The sequence below is a fragment of the Eurypyga helias genome, unplaced genomic scaffold (assembly GCF_000690775.1).
Source record: "Eurypyga helias isolate BGI_N326 unplaced genomic scaffold, ASM69077v1 scaffold34455, whole genome shotgun sequence".
In the NCBI taxonomy this organism is placed as follows: domain Eukaryota; kingdom Metazoa; phylum Chordata; class Aves; order Eurypygiformes; family Eurypygidae; genus Eurypyga; species Eurypyga helias.
In genome coordinates, this window is record NW_010252973.1 from 1 (window position 1) to 18,628 (window position 18,628).

At 42.6% G+C, this 18,628-nt stretch overlaps 1 protein-coding gene across 1 annotated transcript; it reads left to right on the plus strand.

The window, feature by feature from the left end:
• Positions 1 to 4,548: 4,548 nt before the first annotated feature.
• Positions 4,549 to 18,032, plus strand: LOC104510321 (androgen-induced gene 1 protein-like; the record flags this gene model as incomplete). The annotated part of the gene is made up of 3 exons (XM_010152526.1): positions 4,549 to 4,664; positions 14,210 to 14,373; positions 17,466 to 18,032. Coding segments are annotated over 3 exons (318 nt in total), but the record flags the coding sequence as incomplete, so codon positions are not given.
• Between the last annotated feature and the right edge of the window lie 596 nt (positions 18,033 to 18,628).

Here is an 18,628-nt window from a genome sequence, read left to right on the forward strand (position 1 = left end):
TCTCTCCAGTTTCGAGACAAGGAAGATGCAGATAGATCATTTCACTCATCCTAACATTCAGCAGCTGTTTAACAACACGTAATAATCTGGTTGTGAGCTCAGGAGGGGAAAAAAAACAACGAAGGGTAACATCCTACTGATGGAAACTAGATTTTAGAGAGGAATTTAGAAAGGCAGATGCAGCAGTTTGCAAAGCAGGGTGCAAAGGAGGGGGCCTCCATCAAATTCGTACCAGTTTAAGTCTTGGGCACGGCAGCGGTGTGCCGCAGGGCACTTTCCCCAGCGGATGCTGGAGCAGCTGCACCTTGCCACAGCAGAAATTTCGATGTGGATGCCGCTTCGGGTGGCGGATGCAGCCTCCATGTCCCGGGTTGCACAAGTGCCATGGGTAAAGACCCGTCTGCAGCCTTCCGTGTTCCAGGGAGCACCGGTACTTCCGGGAGGCTCCCAGCCCATCAGTTAAAGTGTTGGTGACATTGAAGCTGCCAGGCCTCCCTTCTTGTCACTGGGCTGTCGCTGACTTTTAAGAGTGTGGGCTGACTGTCACACTGAAGCCCTGTCAATAGGGGCACATGGTATTACCATTGAACTAAAATGTCCTGTACCCTGCAGTTTTTAGTCTGATCAAATCAGGTAACAAGTTGCAGTCTTTTGCTGGTTGAAGCAAATTATAATCACAGTTTACGTGGTCCCCACATGGCTTCACCATCCCTGGAGAACTGTTGTGTACTGTCTGGGCATCTGAGAAAGCAGATGCTTTTTTAGATGGATCTCTGTGTCGCAGAGGTGGTTCTGTACAGTCTCTGCAGGTCAGGACTGGGTGACTTGGGAAGAGAGTGCTGCCGTGTTTGTGCTAAGGGCAGAAGGTACCAGTGCACAAAGATGTCTTGGCAGGCGGATCCCTTCAGAGAGGGATTAAAAACGGGTCCGAGGGTCACTGCCTTGGCACTCTGGAGATGGGGTTTGCGACCAGGAGGGTCCCTTGGCAGGCAGGAGAAGCCAACAAGGTACATTGTCTTGCCAGTAGATACAGTTACTGAGCCCAAGCTAAGAGCTCCTGCTAATGGAAGGGTTCGTTAGCTCCGTCGCTGCTGCCCAGGCAGGGCTGGGGGCTACCCCAAGCCTGAGGGCACCCCAGGGTGCATGTCCAGAGAGTGTGGCCTTCCCAGTTGATGGAGAGAGTGCTCCTTGATGTACCTGCAGCACTGATCAGCTCAAATCTCTAGTGCCAGCACAGTCATCCAGGCAAAACTGTCTCACGGGAGCAGCTGGTCCCACTGGGAGCAGAATAAGCCATCCAGGTAAAAATGCAGCTTTGCTTGTAAATACTTAGTCCATCATAAAAGTGCCTTATCAATGTAGCACTGATTACTAGTGCTAGTATGGTTAACTACTATTATAATACTATACTAGTCTTTATACTCTAATTATAAATTTGCCCTTTTATTAAAGACTTTAAATGGTGGAAAATAACGACTGCTGGAAAGCTGTTACAGGAGCTAATCATCCTCACCATTTAAACCTCCTTGTTATTTGAACTTCCACATTCCTTAGGCTTCTCTCAAGTAAGCCCCTGGAGATACTTTTACAAACAAGGTAAGAAATGTTCTGTCCTACAGCCTGCCAGTAAATAAAAAGGATCAGTCCCAGAGATAACAGTTGGGCATTTTTGATTGGCATGGCATGATCTTTAACAAGCAGGTCAAGGAAGCATCAGTGTTATTTTCTTTCTAAGCCTCAGATTCCCATTGGCCCAATTTTATTCAGCAATCTGGTGGCAAAACTGTTAGAGAGTATGAAACTTCTGGCCTCTTGCAGCTTTCCCAGCCCTGAAGGATCCCACTCCCAGCACATTTGACCCCTGCTCACCTACAGTAGGCTTCAGTCCAGGTGCCACTCTGATTCAAATTCAGTATTTATAGCTCCAGAGTTTTAATTGGCACTGTTTGACAGACGGTGTCCCTGCCTACAAATTTTCATGGTTTTTAAGTTAAGGTTTTTGGAGGGGCTGAAATGTAGGAAAAGGGAATTTTATCTTGGTTGTAGTTTGGGTAAAGCATCTGAAACAGCTTTTTAGAGTGGCAGTTTCACTGGAACATTTTAAACCAAAGCTCATACTCCGGATTTGTAAAACTGCAGCGTTTGCAGGTAGCATCAACGTTTGCTATAACAGACTAAGATTAAAGATACACGTCTCTGATTTTCTCCTTACACCTTTAATTGCACTGTACTTTTGACAGGATTTTGTACATAAACTCTTTAGCGATACAGCTCATCCTGCATCCATCCCATGTCTCCCTCCCCACCCCCTGCCTTACCTTTAGAAAAGTGCAGAAGGGAGAATTTAGGAAAATAATGACCTGTTTTATTATGTAACTACAGGAACGGGGAGGAGGGAAGGGAGAAAAGGACTCTAGATTAAGGGTTGATTGCTGAAATTATTTTAAGTACTTTTTAATTGGCAAGCTGTTGAGTCATTATCATCAATGAAGAGCGCATCAACAAGCAGTATCTACAGTGGTAAACATTTCAGTTGAGATACTGAGCTCCCAAGCTCTGTAACTATCATCCATATAGTGAAGAGCCTAAGTGGCTGGATGGTAAGAATGCATGGTGCAGGAAATACCGAGGAGGTGGGCTGGAGTTAAGTCTTTGTTGTCTTCTAGTTTTTTTCTCTGAAGAGGTTATGGAGGCAGGGCAGGAGATGCTTACTCAGCCTCCAGCTACCCTGCTTTGAGGGCTGTGCAGGCTGAGGTACTGATCTCTGTCTGAAGACCTTTTTCGTAGAGATGCAAGATGTACAGGTGAATCTCCAGGGCTTGCTTTGCTGTCAGTCCCTGTTAATGGGCTCTGGAGATCCTACGCAGTTCATAGTCCTCTCAGTTAATAGTGGGCACCTCTATTGCAGACCACATGTAAAACATCTTTGCATTCCCTTGATTCCAATTTATATTGTTTAAAGGCATGGGGGCGGAACAAGTTGTTAAAAGATGAAGAAATTGAAAGCTCCCCAGGCTGCTGTGTTATCCACCTGACATTCTCCAAATGCTAGTCATTAATTACTAATGCCTTGAAAATCAGAGCAGTTATCCGATTCAAATTGTGTTACATCTCTGAGCTACAGCATTTCCATTATCTTATCATTTCTCATTCAAACAATTCATCCTTCTCCATGGTTACTCAAGGCTCGCACCCCAGTCTGTTTCTTCTCATTTGGACCTGTTACCCATTCAAGGGTATTTCTACTCCATGTCTGCCCTGCCTTCAGGTTGGTGAAAATCGGTGTGGGTTTACAGCATACTTACTACTAATTTGACCCTCCAGCTCTCCCCAGAAGTACATGTGCACATCTGAAGGCAGAACGTGGCCAGTGTAAGCCATAACCTTCTTTTCCAGTTGGTGTTTGAGAAGGATTTAACCTGGTTTATGGCTCAGGCTGCCCTTGCAGTCCTCACACCTGCAGACCTCCCGGTGAACTGGGCAGGAGGGTTCACATTCGCTGTCACGCCAAGCCCCAGGGCCAAGCTCTCGACTGGAGTAATTCCCTTTAGTCACCAGAGACAACTTGTCCCCATGGTGGCAAGGCAGGGAATGTTCCTGGAGTCACTAGTAATGCTGGTTCCAGGTGAGTTGGGTGTTGAGAAACGATGCGGTTTATTTCCTGGCACATTTGTGCTTCACTTACGTGTATTTTCATGCCTGCCAGCACTCTGAAATCTAGACACCGAGTGTTGGGGGCAGGCTAGATGCAATTTTTCATGCTGCTGACATTAATTGGATGAACAGACCTTCTCAGAAGGGACAGTGTAGGAAATGTGTATGGAAAAATGACAAAATAAGGGTTTTCACAGCTAAATAAAGACAAGTGGCTGAAAATGGTTTTTACAGCTTTGGCTTTCATATGTTTCATTTGGGATTCTAAAATCGTTTTGCACACCAACTAACAAATTAAGATTCACAACACCTTTCTGAAGAAGATAATTGCTCCTGTCTTACAGATGGAGGAACAGAGGTATTGAGGCTATCATTTGAAAATATCTCCCCTGTTTTCAAGTCCCCAGACTGAGATACATTTAAGCCTAATTCTCAGAAGCATTAAATACCTCCATTTATATTCATTCATTTGGTATTGTTTGTGTCTAGTCTCTAAAATCAGACGAATTGCTTCCAAACTTCAATGGTCAAAATAACCAAAGTGACACAGCAAAGAACAACTCCAAGGTCAAACTGGGACTGGGAGTTGTGTCCCCTCGTGCCACATGCCCTTTTTACTCACAGAGTATCTGCCTTGAATTCCTGGACAAAAGGAAAAGCACATTCTGCTCTCTCAGTTTTCCTCTGCTCTCTTGAACAATTGGATGTTACAGTGACAATACTGTTCGGGGTTATTGATCGACTTTATAGAGTCACTTCACCTTGTCTTTCTAGCCATCAAGAAATTGTCTTCAGGATTTTGTGGTTAATTTTGTTACTGTAGAACTAGGATGGAAATGCAGTGAGAATCATTTGTATCACCTGGTTTTCCCCTGTTGTTTTGGTTTTTTTCAGCATACAACGGTTTTGCCCTTTGTATTAATCGAGATGAGAACAACACATCATCAGTATCCCAGCAGGAGCTGTGGACTGGCTGCAGTGTGCACCTTCGCTGTTGGCTATATTTTATGGTAAGGGCTGTGCACGCTGTGTTTTCATATTGTATTGGGGGTTTTTGTACTGCTAAATTTGGGCACATATTTCATTATGGATATAATCGCTAACAGATTCACGCTGCATGCCTCGTTTGGTCCCGGACCTGGGCTTTGTCTGGTTTCCCCCAGATGCTTATATTTTTAGAAAGTATATGCCAAACCTCACACAACAGGAATTTGTTGAACAATCCCATGTAAGCAGTGGTCTTTCCAAGGGTACATTTTTCAACCTTTTTTCAAGCTAAATGTTTTTCTTGGACCTTAGTTTTATTGCTTAGGGTTTTTGTTCTATCAAATAAAATTGAGAATAGGCAAATGATTTCCTGCATCAGTATTTAAGCAGCAACAGAAAAGATAGAGCACGGTCTTTTTTCTTTACTAGTTCCTAAATTCTTTCTGTAAAATTGATCACAGAGTAAGCCAGTAATCCAAACACCCTGAAGTTTGTTTTAAAAAATGAAAATGTTTGTGAAAAATAAACTAAAACAGAAACAACCTTTCTTACACAACATTAAGTCTTTGGGCAGTTTCTATTCAAGCACCTGACTAACATGGCAGAGTTTATTTGCTGTGGTTGTTCTAGCATTTTGTTTTTCACTAAACCTTTGTTTTATTTACAGTGCTCCTTTGATACCATATATCCTTTATCTTTTCTGCAAACATTTCATGACTGTCTCTTCCATATTCTTTCTTCTCACCTCACCACACCCTTCCCTCAGCTAAGAGAATATTTTCCAAAATTGTGGATAATACTGCTTTTTCCACCAATCAAGTGTGATAAAACTAATGAGAGAGAAACACGGGCTCAAGGCAGTACTGTCATACTGCTTCAACTACGCAACTTGTCCCCTCAGTCCCATGAAGGAGAGGCCATTATTCATACACATCCATGCACACTGAGTGATCATAACATGCTAGTAATCCAGCTGAAGTGGGATGTTGTGTCCCAGGACAACAGGCACATTCTGCCATTTGCTTTTATCAACATACATGTCCTCCTGACAGAAAAAGTAATTGTAATTGTAAGATAAGGACAGCCTCATGCAAAAAGGCATGTAATGATTTCTTCACGAGAAAGGAGTTGGGGTTTTTTTAACCCATATATAGTAAAGCTTAACTGTGATATTTCTCAACCTTCCTCTGAAGGGTGCCTAGAAACAGGTTGGCAGAGTTACTGTCCGTGTGATCTGAGCTCCTGTAACTCATGTTTTCTCAAAATCATCTGAGCAGGTACATGCAATAGTAATCAATAGCAATAGAAGATTGAAACAATCCAGTTCTGCAAGTGAAATAAACCCAGAAGTGTCTTAAAAACTTTCAAGAAGGTGTTACCATATCAGTGTGATTCTCATATGGTTTGATCCTGCCCACTACAGTGCATCTACATCCTACAGCTACAAGGTAAAAGGACAAGTAGAACAGGTAAAGCAGGGGAAGAACATTTTGCATTAAGAAATGAACTACTAAGCAGATACCCAGTTACAGCCTATGCTCAGCTCCCTTTGTTTTTGCTGTTTGTTGGATTTGCCTACACGTGCATTATTTCCAAAATAGATAGAGCTACTTTCAGGTCATTTGCTGTCTTCTAAGTTTTGATTTCTGTAAAGGTTGTCTGAGGCAATTGCTTATTCAGCCTAAAGGTCATTCTGCTAAATTCTGTACTTGCACGCCATTTCTTCTTCTGCTGTTATGAAGGAAGGTCTTTGGGGAAGACTGGAGGCAAACACAGGCTACACTCTGCCTTCATCTGCAAGTTCTGCATGTCTTCAGCCTACAGGTGTCACTGAGGCTCCTATCCAAGATTTGGTTGAGGCTGCCACGTCTTGGCTTGATGATATTAATAGGATGTATCTGACATTCACAGGTTGGGAAGATCTATCAGAAAGTATGAAAAAAATGTTTTTCCCCATCTGTCTCACTCAGAGTGTGTGTACCTTTCACAGATGAGGTGCACTATCTTCCAGCTGCTAAGTGACCACATTGAAGTGGAGACCTTAATCACTTAGAGGGTTTGCAATTACTTAATTCGCTGCCCTTGTTGGTGTACCCTTTAGACCCCTCAAGATTAGCACAGTGAGTTAAAATGAGACTCCACCTGCAAATGACCTAGTTACATACAGCCTGGTGGAACTTCCTTCCTTTGTACCTTTGGTTGTCCATGGGTCCCCTGCTGGGGCTTAATTCTTGGTTTATGGTTTTTTACCTAGAAGTCAGGGATCTTGCTGCTTGAGAATTTGTCCTTCTCCATACACCATTTTCCCTCAGCAGAAGTGTTTTCACTGCAACTTTCTCAGAATAAAGTGGAGTCAGCTGCTCGTCAGATGCTCTGTATGTTTTGCCCTTGAATTTTGAACAATCTCCTCACCTCAACTGAAACCTTCTTACCAGGCTACGTGATACATGTAGCACGTCACAATTTGTACTGTACAGGAGAATGTTGGTTAGGTTTGATTCTGTTAATGCATGTTCTTCAGCTCCAAGTAGAGGAGAGCTTCTGTTTTATTTCGTATGTGACTGAATCTTTCACGTGTGGAAGAGATGGTGGAGTAGCAAGGTTTTATTATATATATTTGATAAATGAGAAAACAGGCAAACAGTTCTGAATAGAATCACTGGAGCTGGAAGAGCATAGCTAAATAACTTAATATCCCCTGAGCATTATTCAGAGACATTTTCTGAGAAGCATCCTTTCTTGAAGAGTAAAAGCTTTTCTGTTTTTCTTTTCCATGGTTTTTTTTTTTTTTTTTGCATTCTCTCCCTTCAGTCAGAGCGCATTTGAGTAGGCACACGTAGCTCATGCACTCCCTGTGAGGGGGAGTTCTCCTTTGCTCTTAAGGAACTGTGCCCAGGCAGAGCATTCACAGGCTTGCGTTGCCTGTCTCAGACCGTACATGGACTTTTGGGATCAAGGCCATGGGATAAGACGGGAAAGACTGATTGACTTTATTTAGCATGCCTTGAAAGGGTCACAATTTGTATTGAATTGTTAAATCTAGACAGTGCTAAGAAAACCCAAGAGCTTGCCAGTACTACCAGAAAATACTGCCAATGGGTGTATGGAGCTGGTTGTCAAGGAACAGAAAAGAGCCAGAAATGTGTTGCTCCTTGTAATAAGAATGACCTCATGGTAACTAATATCAGAGCCTAATATGGCCCTAAAATAAACTGAGACAAATACGTTTATTTAAAATGGTTTTCTTGTTCCTTCTGCTATTGAGTGCTTGAGGATGCAAAAAAAACAGACCCTAAGAACCCAACTGCACTGCTCTGGTCGTGCTGGGCTACTTGTTTGGGATCAAAAGACTTGATCTGCTCTCTAGTTGGTATTTCAAATCGACTGGGAACTGCCTCCATATGTGCCAAGCTTGGGCTTGATTCATTCTTTCAATACTTGATAAATCTATTTGAAGAGCTCATTTACCTTTAAGCTTTCATTTGAAAACAAAGTTTCTCTGGAAGTGACTTTAGCAGAGTTCTGTATATTTGCTGAGGGAGAGCATTTAGATGGGGCAACCTGCTGAATTCTTCTTGAATGAATTTAAGGAAGGAATATACACTGAGAATTTGGAATGAATTTGAGATGGATGCTGTCAGCCTTGCTGTAGGATTTCCACTAGCAATTCTCCATAGAAGGAGAGGAAGATCAGGAAGAGCAGATGTTGGCAAAGGGATAAGGGTGCAGACTGCTAGGACAAACGTCGGGCTTTCAGAAGAAAGGGCTGGAGAGTTAGAGCATGAAGCTTGGTGGGAATTGACAGCCATATCGATAAAGAAAGGCAGGATTGAGAAGCAAGGATTTCTGTGGTTGCTGGTGCCCACGGAGCAGAAGAGACACAGCATGGCTGTGTTAGGGTGTGCTGAGGGTCTGTAGGTCAAGAGGGGGTCATGAGTGCTTATGGAAGTGACCACTGGGGACAGAGGTTCAGTAGAGCTGTGGGGAAAAAAAAAATGAAGTGAAAAGTCGTTGAGGCAAGTAAAAGAGATGAACTAGAACCATGGGTTAAAAAAGAAATTTGTATGGAAATGTGTAGCTCACAGGTCAGCAGCTTGGAAGCTGAAATCATGCAAGTAAGTGGGAAAAGCTGGGAGGGGGAGAGAGACAGGCTTTGAAATCAGAGTAGAAGGCTGACGGAGAGGTGGGTGATAGATGAGACAATGCAGAGGAGGGGAAAAGAGCTGGAGCCAGAGCTACTCAGAACAGGAAAGAGTAGGAAGAAGTAGAAGCAGCAGAAATAGGGCAGGAGAAGATTAGCGTCCCCTGTACCTGACCCAGAAGGAGGGTGGGAGAGCAGAAGTGCTTTCAGCAAGAGAAGGCTGCATGGATCCTCAGCCTGTTCGGTCTGACATAGCCATTAAGGACTGTTACATTCTGGCTCCCCTCCACCTCCACATCCTCAAATGTTTCAGTCAAAGCAACAGTACAATCACAGATGACATGCATGGATAATACATTCTCACTTGCTTGTGCAGCTCCTTAAAATATAGCTGAAGAAGGCATAGCAACCATTACTATATTTAAAATGAAACATTATTTATAAAAATAGATGACTTCCAAAGATGACAACACTTTGCAGCGAATCTGCAGAGTTTCTGTCATTCTAGCTACCTGTACCTAAACACAAATCTCTGCTAAGCTTTGTTCATCCCAGAGGATGCCAGCATCAAGGCATGCTGAGTAAATTTTGCATATGACATTACTTGCACCTGCAGCTTTCCAAGACTTGTCTTCTGACTTCATAAGACACTCCATACCAGTGGCACAGTCCTATGACCACGTATTGTTCTGTGCCACTCAGATCAATGGAGAAGAATCCAGCGTAAGAAATGGGAACAATAGGGGATGATTGCTGTTGTTTCCTAACTGGTGACTGTTTATTGAACTTATAGTCTTTAAAATTTCTAAACAATATTCAGTCTCGGTGTAGGTGACTTAGGCCTGGCTGGCTGGTATGAGAAGAAGCCCAGCATCTTAATGTGACTAAGATCTTAACAATTGGGATTAGATGCAGAACAAGCTGTCCTATGAGTATTTTTTTCTGGGGGGAAGGAAAAAAATCATAAAGATTTATGGAAACGTGCCTGACATCAGTCAGTATTAGACACCAAAAGTAGAACAGATTTAGTGTGGGTCATTTTGCTCCTGCCTCTGAAAGCACAGGGTTGGTCGCTACTTTATAACCACAAATGATTTGTTCGTTCAGGTTTTGAGTGACTCAGCTGCTGTCTCCTTTGGGAGACATTCCACAATTTAATAGTTCTGGGTAAAGTTCTCACTTTCTGTGGAAAAGGAGGAGAGTGATGCTAGGAAAGATCAAGAAATAAAAGCACAGAAGATGCCCATGTTCTGTTGTTTGGTGAAGAGTAGCTACAATGGGAACTGGCCTAGGATTTGTTTGGGACCAAAGGTTCAGCCTTCCTTTCCGCCACTCAGTGGAAACCTGAACAGCACAGAAGATGTGGGAGAGGATTTGCTGCCGCAGCAAGTAACCAGAAAGGAACTGCTGTAGTTGATAAGAGTAGTCATGTGTCTGGGCTAGACACATTAGTTGTAGCTAATGTCAGATGCTTCAGGGGAAGATTTAGCAGGCCTTTTTGGAATAACCAGCCTGTAAGGAGAGTTTTCTTCCAAAATGTATGTCAAAAAGTAGATGCTTAGATTCTTCAGACTTGATGGTTTATATATCTTGTGCTCTTTGAATTTAAGCTTAGCTGTGCATCCTCCTATTGCTTGTACAGTCTCCTGACTTCAGAAGCTTGCTGGAGTTGCATGATATGGCCAAGAGGAGTGGACTACGTAGACTTCCAAACGTGTAGACTTCAAAACGTGTTTGAATACCTCGATTTCGTGCTGTATCACTGAAAGGTAGGGTAGTGCATTCCAGAGGTTAATTAGAAAGATATTTCCCTCATCAGATCTGAATTTCTTGTCTCTGAGTTGTGTTGAAGTGCTTGTTCTGTTATGAGGAAGAGCACTGGAAGCTCTTCAGCCGTTTGATGACATGCCTTATTGTACTGCGTCCTCATGTTCGCTGCTCTTGAAAAGTTACGCAGCCCCTCATCTGATCGTTCCTGTTTCCAGAACACGTAGTACCGAGTGCCGTTTGGCTGCGGAAGTCACTGAAGGACTCAGCTGGGGCAGGAAGTGGCTAGAGGCTCCGGGAGTTCAGACCACAACGTGCTTCCTAGCGGTGAGGCCTGTGTGAGCATATTCAGACTCCTCTAGCTGAGGGCGGCCATTGTGAAGAACCCGCCATTTTCTGCATGTCTCCCATCGCTAAATCCTTCGGGTGCCATGGTTTTCTGTTACTATATCTCTGTGTTGAGCTTGCTTCTACCAGGGCTAAGTTTTACACATGCTGTTGTAACAGCTGCATTACTCGAAGCGACAGGTGGAGCACCACAAGGTTCCGACAAATTTTGTCATTAATTTTCCTCATTAACAGAACATTTATAGCCAAAGAATAAATGTGCATGTATCTTCTCTGCATAGTTTTCATTTTCCCCTACTTACTTTGATATGCAACATCTACTGTATACTAGAAGTGAAAAACAGCTATGAAGTCAAATTTTTGACAGATTTTTTTTGAAAAGAAGCAATACTGTGCATTTTCAAATAGCTTTTTATGATTTCTTCACCAGCTGGTTGAAAATTTCTGAAAATCACCACTTTTTTTAACAGCCATTTTAATTTGAATACAATGTGTGAATATTTCCATTCTGTCTTTTCTTACCGGTTCTAACACGTGGCTAAATGAGCTCGATGACCTGTAACACATTCATCTTGGAAAACATGCTGGCTTCTGTCTACATGGGCTGACACAGAACCAAAACACAAGGAGCTTCAAGTTAATTTTGTCTTCCCAAAAGTAGCCAGTCCAGTTTTAGCTTAAACTTTTTCTCTTCAGTTTATTTTTGATCTAAATGACCCATTTTTTATACCTGTTCAATAACAGGGTCTTAATTTGGATCTAGATTTGCACTCCTAAGTAAATCTTAATGCATGCTCCCCTGTGCCTACCTAATAATGAAGTTGGACAGGAATAATGACTACTTGACTTGCAGTGGTGAAGGCATTCATTAACACTGGTAATCAGCGATCTTGTGTGGAAGCTTTATGCCAGTGGTTGATCAGGCCTTTATTGTGCAGCATAGAGATACCTTGTATTCAAGCAGGAACAAACCCGCTGAGAAAGGCCATCAGGTGAGGTTTCCATGGCAGCAGTCATCCCTTTGCTGCTCCTGTTTGTGGTACAGACCGTGCAGGAGTAGTCAGTGTGTCACTGCTCAGCGGAGAGGAGGCTAATGTTACTCCATCCCGGTGTAGCAAGCGGCGTGGTGTAGCTCATTTTAAGGAAGCTCAGAGCAGCTACTCAGATAGGTTTGTGATCGCTGTCTACCGAGTGGTGCTTGGTACCTGTTGTGCTCAAAGCATGAGTTCCTGTGGTGTGGCTGCAGTGGGGATGGGCGTGCAATGGCTACGCTGAACTCATGAGCAGTGTCACTGAGCAGTGAATGGGCTCCCATGCTGGGCAGAGTGTATGAGCTGTACTCAAAGGCTGAACTAACCAGAGATGGCTGACATTCGGGAGCTCATCAGTGACTCATTAGTTGGATTTAGAAAATATTTCCTCTTTCCAGCATAAATGCATTCTAGTAAATGCCACTTCTCCTTGGTTGGTGAAGTTGGCTATGTAGGTGCAGTTTAGAAGGTCCCTTGAGAAGTCCCTCTGTAAAGGTGCTTCATAGTGCTGGGCAGTTTCATCACACCAGAGAAAATAAGTGAAAAATAAGCACTGGCTGGTTTTCAAGCTTTTTCCTTGGAGCTTGTTTTTCACAGAATGATCATAAAAGCAAATGAAACTGAAAAACGTTAGGCAATAATAGGCACTCCCTGCTGTGTCTGGGAGTAGAGGACAGCCCATTAGCTTCTACTCAACTGTCCCATCTTTGACCAAGAGAAACATGGTATCCCCTGTTACCACGGGTTACACAGGAGCTCTTTGGTTTTTTTATAGATACCTTTATCTTGTCAGGTTATTTCTGGCACAGAAGAAAGTTGTGGAATATAACTGTAAAGTAGATTATTTTCCATATGTGAACTCATTCAGAGAAAGGGGTTTTTATCTGCATTTAGATTGTGCAGATTAATTTACTGACACATGTAAATTCCTACATGAAGTGTCCAAGTGTTACGGGTTTGGCTGTGATCAAAGCTTTTCTAAGGAGGAGGGAAGCCATGACAACCAATGTACATTTCCAGGGTGATAGAGAACTGTTTAACAGGGGTTCAGTACTCTCTGTGTGACAGGCACTTACGGTAGCAGTTTTGGGTGGACTTCTGTGACTCTGCCCTGCAGGAGCCTGTGACTGTTGATGTAGTAATCAGAGGTCTTCCTTAAACAAAGAAGAGTATCATTAAGTGAAGCAAATCATACGGACATGGAAGCCCTCCATCAGTAATGGTCTGTGCAGCTGCTGAGTCTCCTCTAGCTGTGCTTTGCTGTGAGCTTCTCTCTCAAATTCCGGGGTCAGAAGGGAGGAGACATGCATTCCTGAAGAGAGCCCAGCAGCTCATGGGCCCCAGCCTGTCTCCACCGAGCACTTTTCCCTGTTAACCTTCCTGATGTTTGCTCAGTTGTTCGGCAGCGTTTGCCTTTCTTAGCTTCCACGTACTGGAACGTGTGGACTCACTCTGCTCTCTCAGACGTCACCCATCACTCACCACGTCAGATCTCAAACCAAAAACTTCAGAGGGTACAGGTCTGAAGTCGTCACTGCAGTCGTAGGCAGCAAAACCATGTACCCAGAGTGTTTCTTCAGGCTGCACTGCAGTACAGCTGGCACCCTGTCTCTGGGGTCAGTGTACCAGCAATCTCTGCTGCAGCTGTATGCTAAAAATGTCCACATCGCCAACAAACCACCATCATTCCTTTTCCTTCACTGATACTGAGCGTGGAGCTGGGCAGGATTTCACTGGTGATGTGGGGTTTTGTGGGGTTTTTTTGGTAAATGTTTACCCTATCTAGAGAAAAATTATTACATCCTATCCTAAATGATACCAGGTAACTGAAAATGATGAGCAAAACACAGGTGCTGAAGAAATCATTCTCTCAAAGAGGAGCTGAGGGTGACACTGCAGAAAGCTGGGCTGTGTAGGAGACCCTGGCGAACCCTGAATGCTCTTTGGATAAAGAACCTGCTTGGAACAGAGGGTGCTGCAGTATCCATGCTGCCGCATGAAACAGGTTTGTATTCCTCGTAAATATCAATGCAGCAAGGAAATACCTGCCTACATCAGAACAGGAAAATTGGCCAACTGTCCCTATTAAGTTAGAAACAAAGCAGTAAGAATCATGATGTCTGTGCTGGGTGGATGTCATCCAGATGCTCCGGTTCAGTTGCAGCTCGCAGTCCTTTCAAATAATTGCTTTCCAGGTTACAGTCGCTAAGGCTATAGCTCAAGCTACTTTTGAAAAACAAGGCTGTAAGAGTCAGTACTTGTTATTTTTGTTTTTTTTCAGGGTGTGCTGGATTCACCATATTACAGGAATGTGGGTGTACCCTCTTCTTGAGCACCTCAGCCCAGGTGTCAAAATAATCTTTTTTGCAGCTGTTACAGTAATAATTAACATATTCTACTTGGTGGGAGAGGTGCTGAACAACTACATCTGGGATACCCAAAAATGTGAGTATTAGGAATATTAACTCATGAAATACACTGTTGGGACTTGAGTATGCTCCTCTGAAAGTTGAGAAGTTTTTAAGCTGGCTGAAACAAAGGAGAATGGCAGAAGTTCCACTGAAACATCTTCTTGCTTGCTTAAAAGCAGCCAGATGAATGGAATGGCTGCTGAGGAGCATGATGAGCTATGAATATGTATTCTTTTTTATAACTTCCAATACTAATTTAAGAGCTGTTGGCAATTACCTGAGAGGCTTACAACCCACTTGGTTTACAACCCACTTATTAGCTGATGAACCCATTAAATGCAGCCAGAGTAAAGTATTCTGTGGGAATGATGTTAATGGCAAGGTTAGACTTAGAAATAAAAATATGTTATTTTAGTACTTTCAGGTATAAGGTGTTTTCTGCGTATAAATTTACTCAAGGAAAATGAGTATGTTCATGTCAGTAAAATAATAGGAATGAAAGATCACCTTAATGCAGGGTACACATAACTGTGCAGACCCTACATCATCTACCCTGTCTAGGCCACTTATTGCTGCGTGGAGGAAGAGGGAAAATAAGACAAACACAAGTTTAATAGTAGGTTCCTTTAATCTATGAAAGATGTTTTCATTTATCAAATTGCCTGAAATAAGCAAACAACATTCATAATCGCTGCAGTGGCAAATCAGAACTGGAGTGAAATCCATGCTTCGTGGGAATGCTGTCATTACGTTCGTTGATCCCATAACATGCTGGGGCCGTATCAACAGCCTGTATCCGCTTTTGGGAAACTTAGTGTGCACTGGTTAATTCACAGGGTAATCTATTGCACACACAATTAACAAATCCTAGGTAGGACCTAATGCCAGAAGCTCAAAGGAGTTTTACTTGCCCTTTGCTCATGTTAGCACCCTATAAAGTATCTTTTTGCTTTTACTCTAGCACCAGCAATCATTGGTCACAGTGTTCAAGTCTGGTTTGCAGTCTTCAGTTTGCATTCACATTCACATCTGTGTAACTTAAATAAGTTAATTCAGGAAAGAAGTTTGTAAAAAAGGTAGCCATTTGGAATAATCTCACTTGACCTAAGTCCTGTATGAAGAATAATAATGTGGTGAAGAATCATGTGTTCTTAACCAAGTCCATGAATAAGGGGATGGTGGAAAATCTCCCTCACTGTTCGACACATGCATAACAAAATCCCTGGTTCCCGTGGCCCTCCACCCTAGAGGAGCTAACGCCAAGCAGGTCATTCTTCTAACCCTTTCCAAGGTTCACCATGGCCTTACTACCCTCTCCATCACTTCCTTGATTTGGTTAAAGAAATATCGATCCAAAGTCCTATGTGGCTCAAGCACTTGCAAACCAGAAAATGACCTGAGTCACCTGCTGTTTTGCTGGGCTTGAAATTCTGCATAAGCCTAACCTGAAGCGTGTGGCAGGCACACCGCAAACAGCAGAGACGTAGAATGATGCTGGGCTGTCACCGTGCAAGACTTGGGAAAATATTATTTAAAAATTGTAAATTTAAAAGGGGCTTTTGAGCTCTAAGCTTGTAAATTAAAGCAGTCTGCCATGAGAAGATTTCTGGGGTGAGAGGGGGTTGTTTGGGTTGGGAGTTTTTTTCCTTTTCCTCTGGAGACGCATTAAATAAAACCTCACTACTGACAAAATGATTTGCAGTTAGTTTTTCCAAGTTAAACCACAAACATGGTAGGCAAAGAAAAATTTGCCCTTTGTACAAGCCAGTGTCCACAGTTTTGAGGGCGTCTGCCTTCCTGCCAAACTATTTGATGCATCTGCAGTAGAGCGCTTCAGAAGAAGAAAAAAAAAAATAAAACAGCTCATTTAAAACTATTGGAAAAGTTCCTTCCAGCAGAAAGCAGAAGACTCGAGGTTGGCTCTGGAGCGGCCTTGTAAACCCACTGTAATTTTTTGGACCCTGACTCTTGTTTTGGTTGTTAAACCTTCCACTGTGGCTCTTCCATTACACGGGTTTGCCAGCAACACCCAGTGCCATTGTACTTGGGCTCCTCGCAGCACGCAGGCCCATTTGTTTCCATGTTGCCGAGCGAGGCAGTGGAGCTATCTAACTGCAGGCAGGTGCTACTGTTTCCCAAACCGGAATTAATTAACTCTGTTTTTAAAGCAACTTTCCGTGTACCAACCATCTATGCGTGTATGGCATTAGTAGGTGATCTTACATGTGACTGGGTTTTCCTCTCAGCACTCTCAGACATTGCTCCTCTGCTGCCTTCGGCCCTCAGAAGTGTTTCTTTTCCAGCATGCAGCAGGCCTGAAAATCTCCAAAAGAAATATTTGTATTTGAGATGTCTGGCAGAGAGGGCTTAGTCAGAAGAACAATACTTTTGTCAGATACCAATAGTAACCCATTGTCCAGGAACAGGCATATGAAATAGCTGAACGTTTTCATTGCCAAAAAAAACACAATCTGCTGCCCGGCCCAGACTTTGCTCAGCATAGAAAAGAGACAAGTCCTGCAGCAAGGATAAGCTCTTTAAGGAGCCCCACACTCAGCTCGGCCCTCCTAATATTGCTGAAAGACATGGGCAGTACAAGGAGAGAGAGGCACCCTGTCAACAGTAATTGATTCTTCATTCTTGTACTCTTAAAAAGGGGAGATGGACTTGCAAATATTTACGAATATTTGGGTGTTAAATTTACTGAATTCTGAAACACAGTTTTTAATACTTGCTTTCAAGTGAAGCTGGCTGCTTAGCTTCAGCTATAATAACATCTACCTTAATTTGCTTGTAGGGAGGCAGAGGAGGCGAGGGAACTCACTGTTCCCAGACCCCTGCAGCAGTCAAAGGCTGAGCGTGCGGCAGGGGGTTCAGCTGATGTAACGGGGGTCTGGAGGGAAGGAGGGATGTGTGGTTCATTACCGGACATCCGCTGCCGTCAGGTGTGCAGATGCTCTTTTCCCTCACAGCAGGTGGGGTAACCCAGGCGAGAGCGTGTGAGAAAGCAGGGGAGAAGCAAACAGCAATAGAGAGGAAAGAAAGACTGATGCGTTAGAACCTCTCTACATAAACTCTTTCTATTCATTGAGAGATTTTTAAAAGCTGTTCTCCATATGTTTCCAGGTATTGAAGAAGGAAAAGAAAAGCCAAAATTGGACTAAACAATAGAAGCAACATAGAGGATTGTTTACGGCTCCGTGGAAGATTTCTCATCCCCAACAGAGGTTGGCATGGAGAGGAATCTTTTGGAAAGGAGGAAGTGTAGTGGGCCCTCTGCTCAGTTAAAGGATATTTTGGGGTTTTATATGGAGGGAAAATGATTTTAGCTAAGAATAATGTTTCAGCCTCCATTCCTGTTTCTCCATGCTTGCATGTGACACACACATATAAAATGTATATTTATCTCCACGGCATTCTCAATGTGTGTTTCGTGCATCAAATAAGTCATTAAATCATTAAGCCATTAAATCTTTTCACTTCCATCAAGAAGAACAATGAGTGCATTCTCTGTATTGTTTGAGGAAAACTTAACCAGATAAGTCTAATATGGGGAAACAAAGCAATCCTATATATTTCAAAGTACAGTGTAAAAATACAGTAGAGGTTAATTGCATGAATGTATTCGAAGAAGAATTCAATCTGACTGAAACTAATGTAACACTATGCCTTAAATCAGTGATGTTAGTAATTTTATCAGTCCAGTAAAATCTTATTTGCTGTGTTAGACTATCTGAATATGATGCAACTTTTCTGAAATTGGCCTAAATAAAGATCAAACTATCCCTACATTTCTGTTTCTTCATGCTGATTCTTGAAATTTTAGATTGATGGCGTTTGAATGATACGTTTTCAGATTTTCCAGTGTCAACTGTAGATATATTATTTCTACATGAGGATTTTTCTTCTTATTTTCCTAGCTGAAGGCCTGATCCTGCATTTTGAGTTGTAAGTTCTCAGTAGATGGGCTGAGAACGTTAGTGTTGTACCAGAGAGAGCATTTAAGCCTTACTTCAGGAAGGCACGTAAGCAAATGTTTAAACATATCCCTGTTTGTATTAGGAATGCAGTTGTAAAATACTAGTGATCGTTTAAGCTTGACAGGATTCTGATTAATTATCTGAAAATCAAAAAGGAACTGTAGTAGGCAGAAAAATTGTCTAAAATTAAAGTAAATGGAATAATTTTCAGGAAAAAATATTTGTAAAAAAGTAACTTTAAGATCAAAATGTTTTACTATTTACATCACATTTATTCATTAGTGTAATTAGATGCATTTATTTTAATAC